Consider the following 16,780-nt stretch of genomic DNA (forward strand, 5'->3'; position numbering starts at 1 on the left):
AAAATCTAGTATGGGGTAGTGCTTTGATTTGGGAGGATCAGTATATTAAATTCTCCTTTCATAGCATAAAAGAAGATTTTAAAATGCACATTTCTCTCAGAAACAAACATTTAAGAAGTTCTTAAAAGAAGCATGCGTAGACATCTGTATTACTAAGATTGATATGTAAACAAATAGGTCTTTATAACATGTTGTGTGACAGTAGGGGTATCCCTTAATTCAAATATGCAATTTATCCAATTCTTTCTTCCACAATAAAAAATATCTCAAATACTATCTGCATGGAGAATAAATTCATGTCAAACCAGAAACGGGGAGTTGAAGGGAAACAAATATATGTAAAATTGTTCTTCAGAAAAACAGAGTCAAGATTTGCAGAACTAAAGACTGACGAGTGACCATTTTACCTTTTTATATCTTCGGTACAGAAGACTTCCTGCTTTGTTAAGGATGTTATTCTGCAATATAACTGCAGTTAACAAAGGGAAACATTCAGCTGGTTGTAAATCTTACTTTCCACAGCCTCACAGCTGAGTGAGGATGCTCCTGCCTACAGATGAGGACGATCCTTTCTGAAGGAATTATACTGAATTAACTCAGAAATACAGATACTGAACACAGCAGGGTAAGGTTCATGTACCTCTTTTAAGATAAAGCCAAAGTTCAAATGCCTTGCAGAGATTACCTTAAAATACTAAGTCACACCCGACCATCAGAATTTTGAGATAAGAGTAGCTGCTACCATCCATCATAATTCATCAAGCTCTTGTTCTCTTTGTGTATCCCATTACGCACCTGAATTTGTCTCAGCACGTAGTAGTGATGACTTTTACATCACCTTAATTCTCACCAAAAAATTCCACCTTTCAGCTAATACCAGTTCTCTTCTACTTTCTTAATAATGAAGAAATATTTGCCTTATACTGTATTTCATCTCACAGGATGAAAAACAGTAGTTCCCACCTCCCTTTCTGTGAGATTTTAGATGTTGGTGTAAGTCTGACCACATTTTTTCTGTTGAGCTACTTCTCTTCAGACATCAGCAGTGGAACAGAAGGTGCACATTGGTTAATTCGACAGATCCAGGACTCACTTAAATACCACAAGTCCTTCCTATTGAGAAGAGACTTAAGAGACACTTCATTTCTTACGTTTGTGACTATTTATGATTTCTTGAGAGGAAACATAACAGGCAAAACCCATGCTTGCTCCAATAGTGAGAAGCATAACAAATAAGTGTTAATCCAAAATTTGCTTACTAGTTCTAGGTGCCCTCCAAGAATCCCGTCCCTGCCCTTTTTTCCCTTGGGTACCTACTCTTGAAACTTTGAAAAATTCTACCCCAAAATTGTTGGATCTTAGAAAACAACCTTCAGATGACAATCAAATGCTCCCTGTAAGTCAGTGACCATAGTCCCTACCACCCGTTAGAGTTCTGCACCTGAGGCAGAGAGAGCTCTGACTTAACAGCCCGTTGCTCAGTATTGAAAATCCATGTTAATTTACATCTAAAGAAATAAAACAAGAAGCTGTCCTAAGTTCAAGGAAGAAACAGAAGTTAAACAGATTTACAAATCAGGCTTATCAGCATCAGCAACGGAGCTGCTTCTCCAAGCCATTTACTCCATTCCTATTTACCACATAAAAAGGTCCCTGAAAGAAAACAAAACCAAACCCAACAAGTCTTAAATCCATGAAACAGATTGGTCTTTAAAACACAATTTAAAAGTAAACAAAGTAGACTTGGACTCAGCCATGGTCCAAGGCTGAGAGCAAGAGCTCCTGGGAGAACCGTGCTGCCTCCCAGACACTAGCGAGAGACGACACAACCAAAATGGGTACCCAGCCCCGAGGGGCTATAATAATTTCTATAATGAATAGAAATAAAATCAGAGAAGATTCAAGCAAAATTTGTAGTACTTAAGTTTATATTTAACAGATTAATTCAATATGAATTTATACAAACAAAGTTTAAATAGTTACTGACAGCATTTCGGGAAAAATGAATGAAGCTAAATTGAGCGCAGAATCAGGACCAGCCATTTGGGGCATAAGCAACGGTTGGGCGCAGAACTCTCTGCCTGCTACAGAATTTGAACTCTAAATGGTGTCCAGACTTTTTTGGGACAACGATATGTCTCCTTTGACCCTTCCACAATGCAAGCGCTGGAGTGATGTGATGTAACCATCAAAACCACTGCAGATGAACAAAATCCAGTGGAAAGCAACCGCTAAACATGACAACACAGTCACAGACGTGAAACCAGAGTCGTTTCAATGGAGAATGTAAGTAAGTTCTCCTCAGAAAGAGTTCCAAGTCTCTCATATTGTTAGATTTTGATAATCTAGAGGCTTCCATGACTTGAAAATCTCAAGAAGTAACACTTCAATAGAGAACCACTGTAAGATTTCTGCTAAGAACAAGTCAGTACACCCGAGCAGCAGGAGCTGAACGTTGATGATGACAGATTTATAAGGAGGAAAACACAAATTTTCAAAAGAGGAAAAAGAAAAGGATCAGTTACAGCATGACAGCAATAAATTCTCTCTTCTGCATGCTTCAGCCATCCTACAAGACTGTGAAAGAGCTTGATTGAAGCTGCAAATTTAGCCAGTTCACAGGTGAGTACACTTCAGAATAGTTTTTGAATAATAAAAAGACTTTGAAACCCCTATACTGCTTTATTTTCATCGAACTAAACTTAAGTCAGATTGTGAGACAGAATATCTACATTTGCCATGTGATTAGAAAGACAAAGATGCTTCTTGGCTTCTAACATAAAAAGACTTTGGGGGTAACACTAAAAGGAACCTGAAAAAAAACAGTCCTCTAACAACTGCAAGAAGATATTCTCTTCCCGGAACTCTAATCATAAAGCTAGAAGCCTCAGCTTTAAGCTTTCTTGTTTTGTAAGGACATAAGCTCTTGCTCACAATATGAGAGGAAAACAAGAAACTACATTTTCCATGCTCTTGAATAAGAGTTCACACCTATGGAAATAAAACTTCAGCTATTTAGTCCAAGTGATGAGACTAGGAAAATGAACTCCAGGAAAAGTAAGAATTCTGAAAATGTTTACCATGGTTTCTCTTAACATTTCATCTGGTCTAAGCATCTCAAAGAAATTTTTACATTTCAAAGATAACAAGAATAATTTTATACAGAAGCACCACTTACCCACAATAACGAATCCATCTGCCTCTCTCTCTGGCACTGTAACCTTCTTCGAATCTTGATTTTTTCGGAAGAAGCTGAACATAGCCTTTTTTTTTTTCCTTCTTCTTCTAAGCCGTTATCTAAAAGGAAGACAAAACATGTTGAATAAATATGAGATAACATCATTTACCCTAAGAAGTTCACATCATGCCAAAGGCCTCATACACGATATCACAGCTTAATTTTTATTACCAGATTTGAAATATCAGGCATTTGTATGTCAGACAGATTACCCCGTTGATGTAGCAATTGACTTCAATGGGCAAAAAGAGAGTGAAGTATAAAGTCTTTTCTATAAAGTTACGGAGTGGAACAGTTGAAACAATAACAAACCACAACAACTTCAACTTTTGTAAAGGAAAGTGAAAGAAGGAAACTCCCTTCAGCATTTACCCGGTATGTTTCCATATTTTTCTGCTACTTTGAATTGTTGTTACACAAACTTTCTCATCATAGTTAGTTCTAAAGCGTCTAAATTTGAAGCCAAAAACACGATCCTATAGAAAATGCAGCTTTATAATGCAGGAATACTTGAAGGAAGCAAATTGCACTACAGATTTTGAATCTTGGGTGTCTGTGCATCAATTAAAAAGACCAGCCCACCCATCCCTACAATATTAGCATTATATCTAATTTCATTCTTCCAGTTTGCCATCTCAGAGACAGCTTAACACTTGAGTGTACTGGATTAACAGTTACCACTGACTCCCTTAAAAGAAACTGCAACAAAATCATATGTTGCAAATTTTTCATAGCAATAATTCATTAAAAGAATCTTCCAAAGTAGTTAAGAACTCTGAGCTCACACCAGCTAGAAGACAACAAGGAAACCAGTGGGATAAAAATGTTGACTGCAAAAGATTATGCTCAGTATCTCCTCTCTCTTAAGACTGGAAGATTACAGAGAAGCAATTCTGAATAGCTTAAAAAGGACAAATTCATATTAAAAACCCCACAGGCATTAGCCTAAAGACAGGGAGTTGGGCCAGCTTTTACAAAATTAAGACCTATGAACGAGTAAAGGAAAGGAAAGAAGCACCACAGCAGCAACCACCCCTTGAAGCTGTGCTTCCCTCCAGCACCCGAGGGCGAAGCCAACCTATGGAGCAGTCAGGGGGGTAGAGGAGGGGGGGGGCTGTAATTCTGGGCCCCCCAGTTCAAGAAGGACAAAGAACTACTGGAAAGAGTCCAGTGGAGGCCGCAAAGATGATCAAGGGGATGAAGCATCTCTCTGATGAGGAAAGGCTGAGAGCCCTGGGGCTGTTCAGCTGGAGAAGAGCAGACTGAGAGGGGATCTCATTGATGCTGAGCAGTATCTAAAGGGTCGGTGGCAGAAGGATGGGGCCAGACTCTTCTCAGTGGTGCCCAGCGACAGGACAAGGGGCAACAGACACAAACTGGAACACGGGAAATTCTGTCTGAACATGCAGAAAAACTTCTTTCCTGTGAGGGTGGCAGAGCCCTGGAAGAGGCTGCCCAGAGAGGTGGTGGAGTCTCCTTCTCTGGAGACATTCAAACCCCACCTGGACACGTTCCTGTGGGACCTGCTCTGGGTGACCCTGCAGGGGGTTGGACTGGATGATCTCCAGAGGTTCCTTCCAACCCCATATCATTCTGTGATTCTGTGGTCCGTCTGAAACACGCTGTGTGCCAAATGCAGAGAGGAAGCTTTAAAGAAAGGTATGTGAAGCTCTTCTCTCCTAAAATACCAGTATAAAATTGGGAAAAGTAGAATAATGTAATTTCAAGTATGAAGCAGATTTTGAGGAGCAGAATCCTGATTTACTTTGCAGACACCAACATTTAAAGGAGAAGGGACCAACAACCCGATAGCAACGTCTAATATATACCTTCAACAGAGGAAAGGAGTCCCTTCTAAAGAAGAGGGGTGTACAGCGTCAAGCTTCGATAACACTATTTCACACTAAATTTAACAAAGAAGAATCTTTAGAAAGTGGGAAAGAGAGAAGAGCGCTAGCACGTCGTGTTTGGAATTAAAGAAAAATAACAGAAAGAAAGAAAGATAAAAATCCTGGATTAATTATTTGCTGGAATTCCTCACTTCCCACCCAAATATTCATGGTCCCATAAGCTACACTTTTTTTGTCCTACCTGGTGACCTGTAGCAATTAACTGCAATTAACTATTCACCAGATATAAGCTGCCTCCCGCTCTGCTGTTACAAGCCATAGCAAACACTTCCATACTCCAGATCACAGAAAGCCCGGTATGAAGGGTAAACGCTGGCTCTAGGAAATGGTATAGAAATAGAACATGGGAAAAGCAGCGATGATTCAGACTGTGGTCCGATACCTGCAACTTAAAGACTGAATCCGCCGCAGGCTGGGCGGCTACGGCTTGTTCATGCTGACGCGGTGCCATTTCCAGCAACCAAATAAACTACACTGATGTACACAAGAACAGGACAAACTACCCCATCCCAGGTATGCGGTAATTAAAAAAAAATGTTACTTATCTTGCACCTTATTCCTACCTTACCACATGAAATACTGATATTTCCAGTTCCGTGGAACTCCTAATTACCTCATTGATTCGTTACCTTCCCCCACACCCAGGCTCAACACATGGCGCCAGCAGCATATTCCCTTTTCAGCCCTCGGGGAATAAGTCTTCTCCTGCTACCAATTAGGGCTGTCAGTCCCATAGCTCAAGTGGTAAAACCCTGTGCTGTAATGCTCCAGAGTCAGGTTTCTGCTCCGATGATGTATGAAGGAGAGGCAGCGGTGGAACAGTTTAAAATGCAATTTAACCTTCACCCTAAGTGTGCAACAACAAGAAGCAAAATCAACTTGATGTGTAAAACCTTACAGATAGCTTTGGTAAGGGCTCAGATTCCACTCAGCCCCTTCAGGTGCCAGAGCTCCAGTTGCTCCAATCACCTTTTTTTTTTTCCTCTTTGAGATCTGTGTTATTGTACAGTCCTCAGCTCTATCGCTCAGCGTTCCCCTTCCCTTTTTTCTCCCAAAAAGAAAAGCATCTTAATCGGTATATTCCATGGCACAAAAGAGCTGTACAGGAAACCACACAGATGTCACCTTCTAAATCCTGCATATTAAACATACCTAAACTTCACTGCTTAAAGGACAACAGACATTCCAATTCAGAGTAAATTAACAATCAGTATAATTTGAACAAATTAATGTTACAAGCACTTTCACGTCCTAGATTTTTTCCTTTAGTTGACAGAAGTCAGCCTGAGTATCCTAATTTTTTCTAAAACTCACAAAATTCATTTTATCTACATACACGAGGCTTGATCTTTACTTTGCAGTTTTCAGTTTCTCAAGTAGCTTTAACTGAATTCCACTGTCAGCAGTATTTTTCAAACAGAAAACAAAATAAAAATCCCACATCCTTTTGCTTGAAGCAAAAAACAAACAAAGCAAACAAAAGTACCCCCCGAGCTCAGGCCTCGGGTTCCAACACTGTTAAAACCACGGGTCCGGCAGTAAGAAAATAAAATTTGTTGTATTTTGCGATTGTGAATGTTGGGGAGGTGGTAAGGAATCCACATATTAAAAAGATTTCACGTACTTAGTGAGGCAGTTTCCCTCTCTGGAAATAAAAGTTGTGGTTGTAGCTCTCACGGGTCTGCGTAATGGCTGGGGAGGAAGGAGCTCACCAACCTGCAGTATTTCAGTACCTTTGCTGAACACAATACTAAGTTTAAAGTAAATAAAAAAGAAGGATTAACAAAACAGAAAGGGGGCACAAACAAAAAGTAGAGCTGTACACAGTACGGCACAGGGAAAGGAAAAGCCGCAGACAAGCAATGCTGGGCTATTTGTGATATTTGCTCTCTTAAGAATTTTATCAACTGTGGTACTTCAAAAGTAAACATAAATCTCTCCAGCAACGGGAAATGCAACCACTAAATTTCTTGAATTACATGTTAAAAACAGAACAAAGCCCCTGTCCAACAAAGAAACAGGGAGTTGAATGGAAACACTCGCGCTCTTGAAGATAAGACCAGAGTTTAAGCACTTGCAGAATCAGGCTGGAGTTTTACTACTTGTAGATAAGATGAGGTTTCAGTTAACAAAAGCTGAGAAAAACCAGTTTCCGCACAAGTTTCATTTCAGAGCAAAATATTAAATTTGAAGTTTGTAGACCTGGATGCATGGTCACACAGACCAGAGAAAAAAGCACTTAGCTGCGGTGGTGGTTTTGTTTTTTTTTTTTTCAAAGCTGTCAGCACAAAATCACAAAAAATACACCCGCCATTCAGAGATAGCGCCACGTTCCCGCAGTAATTTCTCCTATACAGCACAGCGCTTTTCCCTTCCAGATGGGATTAATTTTATTTCTATAGGAGACCTGAAATTGAATTCACTGCCTAAAGATAAAAATCTCCCTTGGTAGGAATATGCAATTCCCTTCTCCTCATGTTTCCCCCTCACCAAAAAAAGTGAACACAATTTTTTCCTTTCTCCAATCTCAGTCGCTGATATTTAAGAATAATGCTTTTGGCACCGCTTCAGTCATTAGCAAGTAATAAACTGTGAACTAGAGCAATTCTGTGAGGCTGCAAAAGATATTTTGTCTTTCTGTGAGGCGCTCAGAACGTACTTGGGATTGGACAAAGATGAGTTACAGAGCCGCACAAAGGGGTTAATTTATTCCTCCTGCATTTTGTCAGTCTCCTTTGACAAGAAGTATGGGTGACCTTTGAGCCAAACCAATACCTTAAATCCAATAACATTTTTCTATACAATGAAGATACTGGCATATTTAGCATTACCTTTCAGCTTCTTCATGACTGTTCACAAGTGATAGGAAGAGAAAGGTAATTTAATATTAAAAACAGAGAAGATGCAGAGTTAAGATAAAGAGGGGATGCCCAGGAGTACAGCGAAGCAGAATCGCAGTGGCACTGCTGGTAATTAGGTAAATGATGAAATGCGGTCAGAACCAGATACAAAACTCACCTTAAAGAAAGAACCAGAATAATTTCCTATCTAGCAGTTTAAGCTATCTAATCTATGGAAGGAGAAAACGGAAAGCATCAGAGCAATTCTCTCTTCCATATTAGCATCTACTGTGATTCACCAATAAAGTAGCAATCAAAAAAAAAGATGTTTACAGCCCTGCTGATGACAGGAAAACAACCAACGTAAGAGTCAAGAACATGCATGTCGAGAAGATTCCTCTGTGACACCAAAAGAACAGTTTAAAAGCTTTTGGTCTAGTGTAAGTTACTATGTGAAGAAGGAACGGAAAGAAAAAAAAAAAGACATAATTTCTTTTATCTGGCATTAACATTAGTCATATTCCTTTAGTTTGTGATTCTTGAAAACAGAAGAAAGGAAGTGTCAAGAGAAACACAAATACAAAAAAAGGGATATACATATAACAAAACACTAACAAAGACTTTTTTACTTACATAAAAGGGGAATATTTATTTTTAAAGTTTTCATAAAGATTAAGGGAATCAGAAAAGTTTTCATAAAGTTTAAGGGAATCAGAAATACCAAGAACTACGCAACCCACATTACTACAGTACAAAAACACTTGAAGATGCTGAATCATAAAAAAATCAACCACAATCAAGTCAGACCATAAAAGCAGAGGTGACAAAGGCAAAGCCAAAGCACTCCAACCAATGTCAACATTCAAAATCCTGAAGACAGAAAAATGCTATAAATAGAATGATAGGTCTTTATTAGATACAATGCTTAATATTTGAAAGTCACTTGGTTCCCTGCAAACAGTTCTCTTTTGACTGCAAACCTTCGACAGCTGGCCCTTCAAACGTGGCAAATAGCCCTAGAAGAGCCACTTTGCAGCAGTCCGCAGCATCTCCCTCCAACAGTTATGAGATCTCTCCTTTATAATCTCTGAAGATGTGCTAAGGAGATGAGGATATTCTCTTGCAAATAAACTACTGAAAAGGTGAATGGCCTAGTGACACCGAGGAGGTGACAATCAGCTACACCCCATGGAAGATACAATCCCACAGCACTCCCCTTCCTCTTACCTATGAGGAAAGGCTGAGAAGATTGGGACTGCTTAGCCTAGAGAAGGTTCAGGGGGATCTTATTAATGCATATAAATACCTGAAAGGAGGGCACAAAGGGACCCTTAATCACCATTGTGGGCCTTCACTGGACTCTCTCTGGTAGGTCCACGTCTCTCTTGGACCCAGAACTTGGACCCAGCGCTGCAGGTGTGGCCTCACCAGGGCTGATCAGAGGGGAAGGATCACCTCCCTCGACCTGCTGGCAAAGCTACATCGAATGTAGCCCAGGATACCATTAGCCACTTTGGCTGCAAAACAAATCGGGAGGAACCTCTCCACGCAAGGGACAGTCGGGGAAAACACACAGAAAAAAACAAGATGCGTGGTGAGAATGCCACATCCATTATGTCCGTCAGTCACTCTGACCGTGGGGATTGACTTTAAGCTCTTTAATGGTGAAATGAAACTAAATTAAATTAAATTAATAGAACAGAACAAAATAGTTTGGTTGGAAGGGAGCTACAATGATCATCTGGTCCAACTGCCTGACCACTTCAGGACTGACCAAAAGCTAAAGGGCACTGTCCAAGTGCCTCTTAAACACTGACAGGCTTGGGGCAACGGCCACCTCTCTAGGAAGCCCATTCCAGTGTTTGACCACCCTCTCAATAAAGAAATGCTTCCTAATGTCGCCTAAAACTCCCATAGTGCAGCTTTGAACCGTTCCAACACACCCTGCCACTGGATACCAAGGAGAAGGGATCAGCATCTCTCTCTCCACGTCCCCTCCTCAGGAAGCTGTAGAGAGCAATGAGGTCGCCCCTCAGCCTCCTCTTCTCTAAACTTGACAAACCCAAAGTCCTCAGTCACCCATCACAGGACATTCCTTCCAGCCTTTTCACCAGCTTTGATGCCCTCCTCTGGATGTACTCAAGAACCTCCACATCCTTCTTAAATTGCACACAATACTCAAGCTGAGACCGCAACAACACTAAATACAGCGGAATAACCACGTCTTTTGCATGGCTGGTTCCACCCGGGATACGGTTTGCTCTCTTGGCTGCCAGGACACGCTGCAAACTTAGATTGAGCTTATTCTCAGCCTGCACCTCCAGGTGCAGGAGCGGCTGCTCTCCAGCCACTCCTCTCCCAGTTTATACTGGAAATGCCTGAGTATCGCAGCCATTATGCGCATAGAAACATAGAATGGTTTGGGTTGGAAGGGACCTTAAAGAGCACCTAGTTCCACCCCCTGCCCTGGGCAGGGACACCTCCCACCACACCAGGGTGCTCCAAGCCCCCTCCAACCTGGCCTTGAACCCCTCCAGGGATGGGGCAGCCACACCTTCTCTGGGCAACCTGGGCCAGGCTCTCTCCACCCTCACAGCAAAGAATTTCTTCCCCACATCTCATCTCAATCTCCCCTCTTTCAGTGTCAAACCCTTCCCCCTCGTCCTATTGCTTCACTCCCTGATCAAGAGTCCCTCCCCAGCTTTCCTAGAGCCCCTTTAGGGACTGGAAGGGGCTCTAAGGTCTCCCTGGAGCCTTCTCTTCTCCAGGCTGAACCCCCCCAACTCTCTCAGCCTGCCCTCACAGCAGAGGGGCTCCAGTCCTCCCAGCATCTCCGTGGCCTCCTCTGGATCTGCTCCAACAGGTCCATGTCCTCAACAACAGACTCAGAAAGGGCCAGGAGACCACATACCACCTCTATTTTGGTTTCTTGTGCACCAGATAACAAAATCACGGCATTATCTGGCACCAACAAACAATTATAAAATTCAGTCAGAGCAACGTTTTGAATGTCTACTCCGCCCTGTAAAAGCCAGGAGGGTTAACAGGCCGGTGATGGGAGCGCTTGGCTCAGATAGCGGTGACCTGAGGGGAGCGACTATGTAAAGGGACAACGGAAACGGCACGGTTAGCGGAGGGGGGGGGGGGGAAGGGATAATTTAGGAAAAAAAGGATTAAACGACAAAACATACATTGGATAGGGCCGCTGTCACCCACCGGCCCGACCGCCCGCTGCCGCCACCGCTCACCGACCGCCGCCGCCGCTTCCGGGTCACGTCAGGCGAAGGGGAAGTCCCGCCCCCATACTTCCCCTCTCCTTCCCGTTGCCACGGGTAACGGCGCCCGCCCCCTCCCCTCTGCTGAAGGGCGGGAAATATCCCCGGAAGATGGCGGACCTCTATGAGGTCCCGCGGCGCCGCATCTCCACCAGCCAGCTGGCGCAGCACATCGGGCAGCCCGTCTGCTTCGTGGGCCGCGTCGAGAAGGTCCGTAGTCTCCTCCTGCCCCCCTTTGGGCCGCGCCGCGGGGCCTCAGGGTGAGGTGGCTGCCCTGTGGCCCTGGGTAGGGCCTAGCCCCGGGGTGCGTTCCGAGCTGGGGCCCTGTGGGGACGGAGGGACGCCTGTGTGGGGTGTCTGTCGCCTTACCCGACGCGGCTTGTCGCAGCCCGGCCTGGAAGAGGCCGTTAACGGTCCAGTCTTTCAGGGAAAGGCCTATTGCGCGGTTGTGCTTGAGGCGGTTAAACCGGTAACCGCTTACGGCTGCCCTTTGAGCACACAGGCTTGATGTCTTTTGTAGATTCATCCTACTGGGAAGCTTTTCGTGCTGTCGGATGGAGAAGGAAAAAATACAACTGTGGAGCTGAGCGAACCTGTAAGTTAAGGAATACTTTGGGAATGCCTGGTGTTGCCTCTTGTGGATACCGGAGGTTTTGACCCGTCTGAAACCTGAGCATGCCTTGGCGTATTGAGTTTTTAGTCAGGAAAAAAAATACATCTGTTTTTTCCTGAGGTTTTGTCCTTTCTGGAACCTGTGCATTCCTTGGCATGTAGTAAATTTTTAGTCAGGAAAAAAAGATATATTTTAGAAAGGTTTGGATTGGAAGGAACCTTAAAGATCATCTAGTTCCAACCCCCTGTCATGGAGGGTGGAGGTTGCAACCTCCCACCAGACCAGGTTGCTCAAAGCCCCATCCAGCCTGGCCTTGAATCTTTCCAGGGATGGGGCAGCCACAGCTTCTCTGGGCAGCATGGGCCAGGGTCTCACCACCCTCACAGCAAAGAATTTCTTCCTCATATCTAATCTAAATCTTTCCTCTTTCAGTTTAAAACCGTTACCCTTTGTCCTACTACCCTCCCTCATAAGGAGTCCGTGGTTTCTCCCTTTTCCACCTATGTTTCATTGCCTCTGCTTCTTTCTAGTTCCAACTAACCTCTAGCTAACTAACTTCTTACTAATGCCAGCTAACGTGCAGTCTTCATATTAATGAATTGCTTTGGTCTTCATCAATTTTCAGCTGGAGCTGAGAGAAAGAACTCATTCCTTGTCCGACACATCCCTGTCTGGCTAATTTGTCTCACTCTGTTGTTTACAGTGTAATATGTTTCACTACAGCTATTAGCCTTATTTTAATTTCACTTTTTCCTCCTTTTTTCATACTGCCTTTATATGCCCAACAGAATAGTTCGTGAAGATAACCCTAAAAAACCACCAAGAATATGGTATTCTCAGGAGTTTTTTGAGTTGACATTTCTATATCCTCTTAGAACACTTGTCATAGCATTCCAGCGAACTTCAGTTAGCTTGAGGCATTCTTTCTTTAAAAAAATAAAAAATCCACTCCACTGCTGTGTCGGTGTGGAGAGGAGAGGAGGAGAATGTGGTGTGTGCAGAAAAAACGTCGGGTTCATCTTTCTGGTTTGCCTTGCGTAAATGGAGGAACTTCAGGATTTGCCAATCAAAATGCTTTCTAATTCCCCACCACCACCGCCACCACCTTTAATAGATTCCTTTGTTTATGTGTATGTTGTTCCTTTTTTCAACAGGAACCCAAAAAATTATGGGGAGGGAATCTATTGCCACGTTCCAGGAAATTTACTAGAAAGTTAAGAGTTAGATATTGGAAGAACATTACTGAAATAGTACCACAGTCATAAAATGGGTATCTTAAAAAAGACAGAAAACATATTAAAGCTATATGATTTTGGAGTAAGATAACATTTTTAGCCTTTTTTTGTTTGCTTGTTTGTTTCTTATTCAGCCGAAGACTTGTTACTGTCAATGTCTTTGTATTCTGAATGCTTACTGACAGGCTACTTAAATCATTTCTCCTCCTGACTCTGGAATACTGAACCTGCTCTCTGGCATGCGTGATAACCTACTTAGCTCTTACAGAGTTCAGTAATTAACTCAGGTTTGAATGCAATGCCTTAAAATCTGGATTCTTCTGCTTTCTGTGTCCTAGATCAGTCTCTGTTCAGTGATTAAATGACACATTTTTAGACACTTATAAAGTGGAATCTTCCATCTGATAGATGAAATGGCTTCAATTTGTGCCAGGGGATGTTCAGATTGGATATTAGGAAAAGTTTTTACACTGGAAGGATTATTAAGCCTTGGAATGGACTTGGGAAGTGGTTGAGGCACCATCCCTGAAGGTATTTAAAAGACGGGTTGACGGAGTGCTTAGAGAGGTTTTTATCAGAGTTCGGTTGCTGGTTGGACTAGATGATCTGAAAGGTCCCTTCCAACCCAGACAGTTCTATGATTCTATGATGCTTTTTCTTAATTTTTTGAGTCAGTACTGAATTGCCTGTTACAAAACCTGTAAATCTGTGAGTAGCTCAAGGTTTTTTTGGGTTTTTTTGGGAGGGTGGCAGGGGTGTTCAGTATTACTGTATTGTTTGACATTGAACAGAATCTGTTTTTACAAACAAACCATTAACTTTCAGTTGTGAAGAGTTTCCAGCTCAAGTGCAGTAGAGACAGCAGCTCATTTGGTAATACTGATTTCATTTTTGGTACGTTTTCTAGCTAGAGGAAGAGATCTCAGGAGTTCTTGAAGTAGTGGGAAGAGTCACAAACCAGGCAACCATCATGTGCGCGTCATACGTCCAGTTCAGAGAAGATAAAAGTCCGTTTGGTGAGTAAGAATATACGGTATGACAAATTCGTTTTGTGTTCTGAACTCTTGTTCGATAAGTAAAAGGGGAGAGCCTGATAATCTCTTCATACAAATAAGGTCTTCGAGCTGCCAGCTATGGAGCAGAACAGAATAAAAGAGAGTGTCATGGCAAAAATGTATAAAATATACTGGTTTATTGTCAAACTGTAGGGACTGACTTGAAGCTGGAGCCAGTCTAGATCATTGCCATGGTCTGATCATTCTCCCACTCTTGACAGCGTGGTTCTTGCCTGGACCTTGTGTGACTCTGTGCCACGCAGGCTTAAACATAACCCTCCAGAAAGCAAGCAACGAGAGCACGGCTGCCTGGGGAAAACTGGGGAGAACTGAGGGGTAGTGGGGACGCTCAGCTACGCTGCTTTAACATAAGCAGTGCTTTGATGCCGTCATTGGCTTGTGGGGAATTCAGCTTATGCATCATAACCCTTTTCTTTGCCCTGTTTCAGATCTGGAAATCTACAACGAAGCACTAAAAATTATTCATGAATTCCCTGAATACTTCCCGTTTGGTACTGGGAGGAACAAGTGATTTTTCTTAGCGTGTATTTAGAGCTCCAGAGGGGACACCAGCACTGTAACTTTCTTGCCTGACAGCATGTTAATAGTGGCATTTATTTCCAACTAATATACTGAAAAGATGCTGTTACATGCGCCATGTATGGCCAGTGAAGAACGTTTTCTTTGGAAATTAATTTACACAGCAAGGAGAATGTTTCTATGGCTATCTCGCTGTATATATGTAACCCTTCCGTATCCATGAGGAGTGTTCCGCTACAGGATTGGACTTGCTAGAAACTGCAGTTTTGTAGGTGTCTCTCTGTTAGTTTTGGCAGAGGTTCTAAGATGCTTCACAGGAAATTTGTGTTGAAGACATTTGGTGGGGTTTTAATGTAAATATTTTTCTCTTTTAATTTCATTTGCTTTGATACCCCCTCCCCACGTTCAATCAATCTGTATTTTGCATCTTGAAAATGGTCTCTTCTCTAATAAAAAAAAAAAAAATCTGACATGATAGAGTGCTGTTTTCAGTGATAGATGGTGCTTCCTGATTTATTTTACCAGATCGGGATGATTTAACTTTACGGAAGTGGAGTATGAGGTACTTGCCTTTTCCCCTGATATTGGGCTATGGGATTTCAACTCCTGCTGAGTTCCCACCACAACCTTCATTCCCAGCGGGAGTCTAAGCAGAAGTACCAGGATCCAGCCAGCACGGTCATGATGAATTTAATGACATAAACTTCCACACAATTCCTGATTTTGGGACTATCCAGGCTACTTACAACACGTAGCAGAATTCTTACATCTTAAGGTAACAGGATCAGAGTGAAATCTAACTTTGAAGGTATTCTTTGTGAATTAATAAATGTTTCAAAGCATTTTAAATAAACCTTGGTTACATACACATTTCATACAGTTTTCAGGTTTAGCCGGAGAGGGACTCTTTGTCAGGAGATGTAGTGACAGGACAAGGGGTAATGGTTTTAAATTGGAAGAGGGGAGATTTAGATGAGATATTAGGAGGAAATTCTTTGCTGTGAGGGTGGTGAAGCACTGGCCCAGGTTGCCCAGGGAAGCTGTGGCTGCCCCATCCCTGGAGGGGTTCAAGGCCAGGCTGGATGGGGCTTTGAGCAACCTGGTCTGGTGGGAGGTGTCCCTGCCCAGGGCAGGGGGTTGGAACGCGATGATCTTTAAGGTCCCTTCCAACTCCAACCATTCTATGATTCTAATAGCTAGATTTAGTGCTTTATTTAGATTGCCACCTCCATGCTTATTTATAGACACCTTTTTTTTTTTTTTCAAAGGGATTTCTTTGTTTTAAAGACTCCTTATTTATCAATAATCAACAATCAGACCAGCAAGTTAACAGGTGATCTGGATTTTTCCCCTCTGCTTGGAAAACACGGTGACACAGATGTTGTCACTGGGGAGGAGGAGGACTCCTGAAGCATGAGTCAGCTTCATACAGCAAACAAGACCATAAGTGTGACATACTTTGTCCTGTAGTGCTGTCGCTGCTATGTTTTAGTGCTTAACAATATTCAGTACAATTAAATGGCGTTGTTAATAACAGTGTGTTCATTTTCCTACCATTTAAAAGTCTTTTATATTACTGCACTTTGGAAAATTGGTATTTTGTGTGTGTGTACTTATTATGTAAAATGTTAGTTGTTGGTTACCAAGATTACCCAGGCCTGAGAACATGTTTACCCCCAAGCAGAGACAGTCCTTGGATGCGAGGTCTTGTGTGTAACTATTAGAATGCAGCCGAGTGGTAAATGCTACAGTTTCCCATGTTTAGTGAAGACTTTTCTTGTTCACCCAGTCCCGCAGCGATGATTAGACACAACTAACAGCTTCTGCTCCGTGCTCCTTGCCTCTCCCCTCCTTGAGGGCCAGCAAGCTACTGGGACTTCCCTCTCTGCTCTCCCAGCCCAGAGGGGGAATGGTTCGACAGCCCAGTTGGTGAAGGTACAGAAAGCAATCCTCTGGGAGGCTGAAACGGAGGAACAGATTGAGATTTGGCAACTGCTCTCAGGGAAAATGAAGGCCGTGGGGATGAAGGCCACCTTCACCTAGTTAACGCCCAGATGTAAAAAAAACAGTAAAC

The 16,780-nt window shown here is 42.6% G+C and overlaps 2 protein-coding genes across 2 annotated transcripts in view; one reads left to right on the top strand and one right to left on the bottom strand.

Annotated features, from left to right (window-relative positions):
* UMAD1 (UBAP1-MVB12-associated (UMA) domain containing 1) overlaps positions 1-11,270 on the bottom strand; it is a 72,561-nt gene extending 61,291 nt beyond the window's left edge. The window contains exons 1-2 of the mRNA XM_074150951.1: positions 11,180-11,270; positions 3,179-3,297 (exon numbers count right to left, since the gene is read on the bottom strand). Coding sequence (XP_074007052.1) covers positions 3,179-3,260 — 82 coding nt within the window. The 5' untranslated portion in view covers positions 3,261-3,297; positions 11,180-11,270. The remainder of the gene's footprint in view (positions 1-3,178; positions 3,298-11,179) is intronic.
* An 82-nt stretch (positions 11,271-11,352) lies between these two features.
* RPA3 (replication protein A3) lies at positions 11,353-15,154 on the top strand. Its single transcript, XM_074150768.1, has 4 exons — positions 11,353-11,473; positions 11,784-11,858; positions 14,019-14,127; positions 14,616-15,154. Exons 1-4 carry the CDS (start codon positions 11,375-11,377, stop codon positions 14,696-14,698), a joined length of 366 nt encoding a protein of 121 aa, XP_074006869.1. The 5' UTR covers positions 11,353-11,374; the 3' UTR covers positions 14,699-15,154.
* Positions 15,155-16,780: the final 1,626 nt, after the last annotated feature.

This window comes from Numenius arquata, chromosome 7, assembly GCF_964106895.1.
Source record: "Numenius arquata chromosome 7, bNumArq3.hap1.1, whole genome shotgun sequence".
NCBI classification, from domain to species: domain Eukaryota; kingdom Metazoa; phylum Chordata; class Aves; order Charadriiformes; family Scolopacidae; genus Numenius; species Numenius arquata.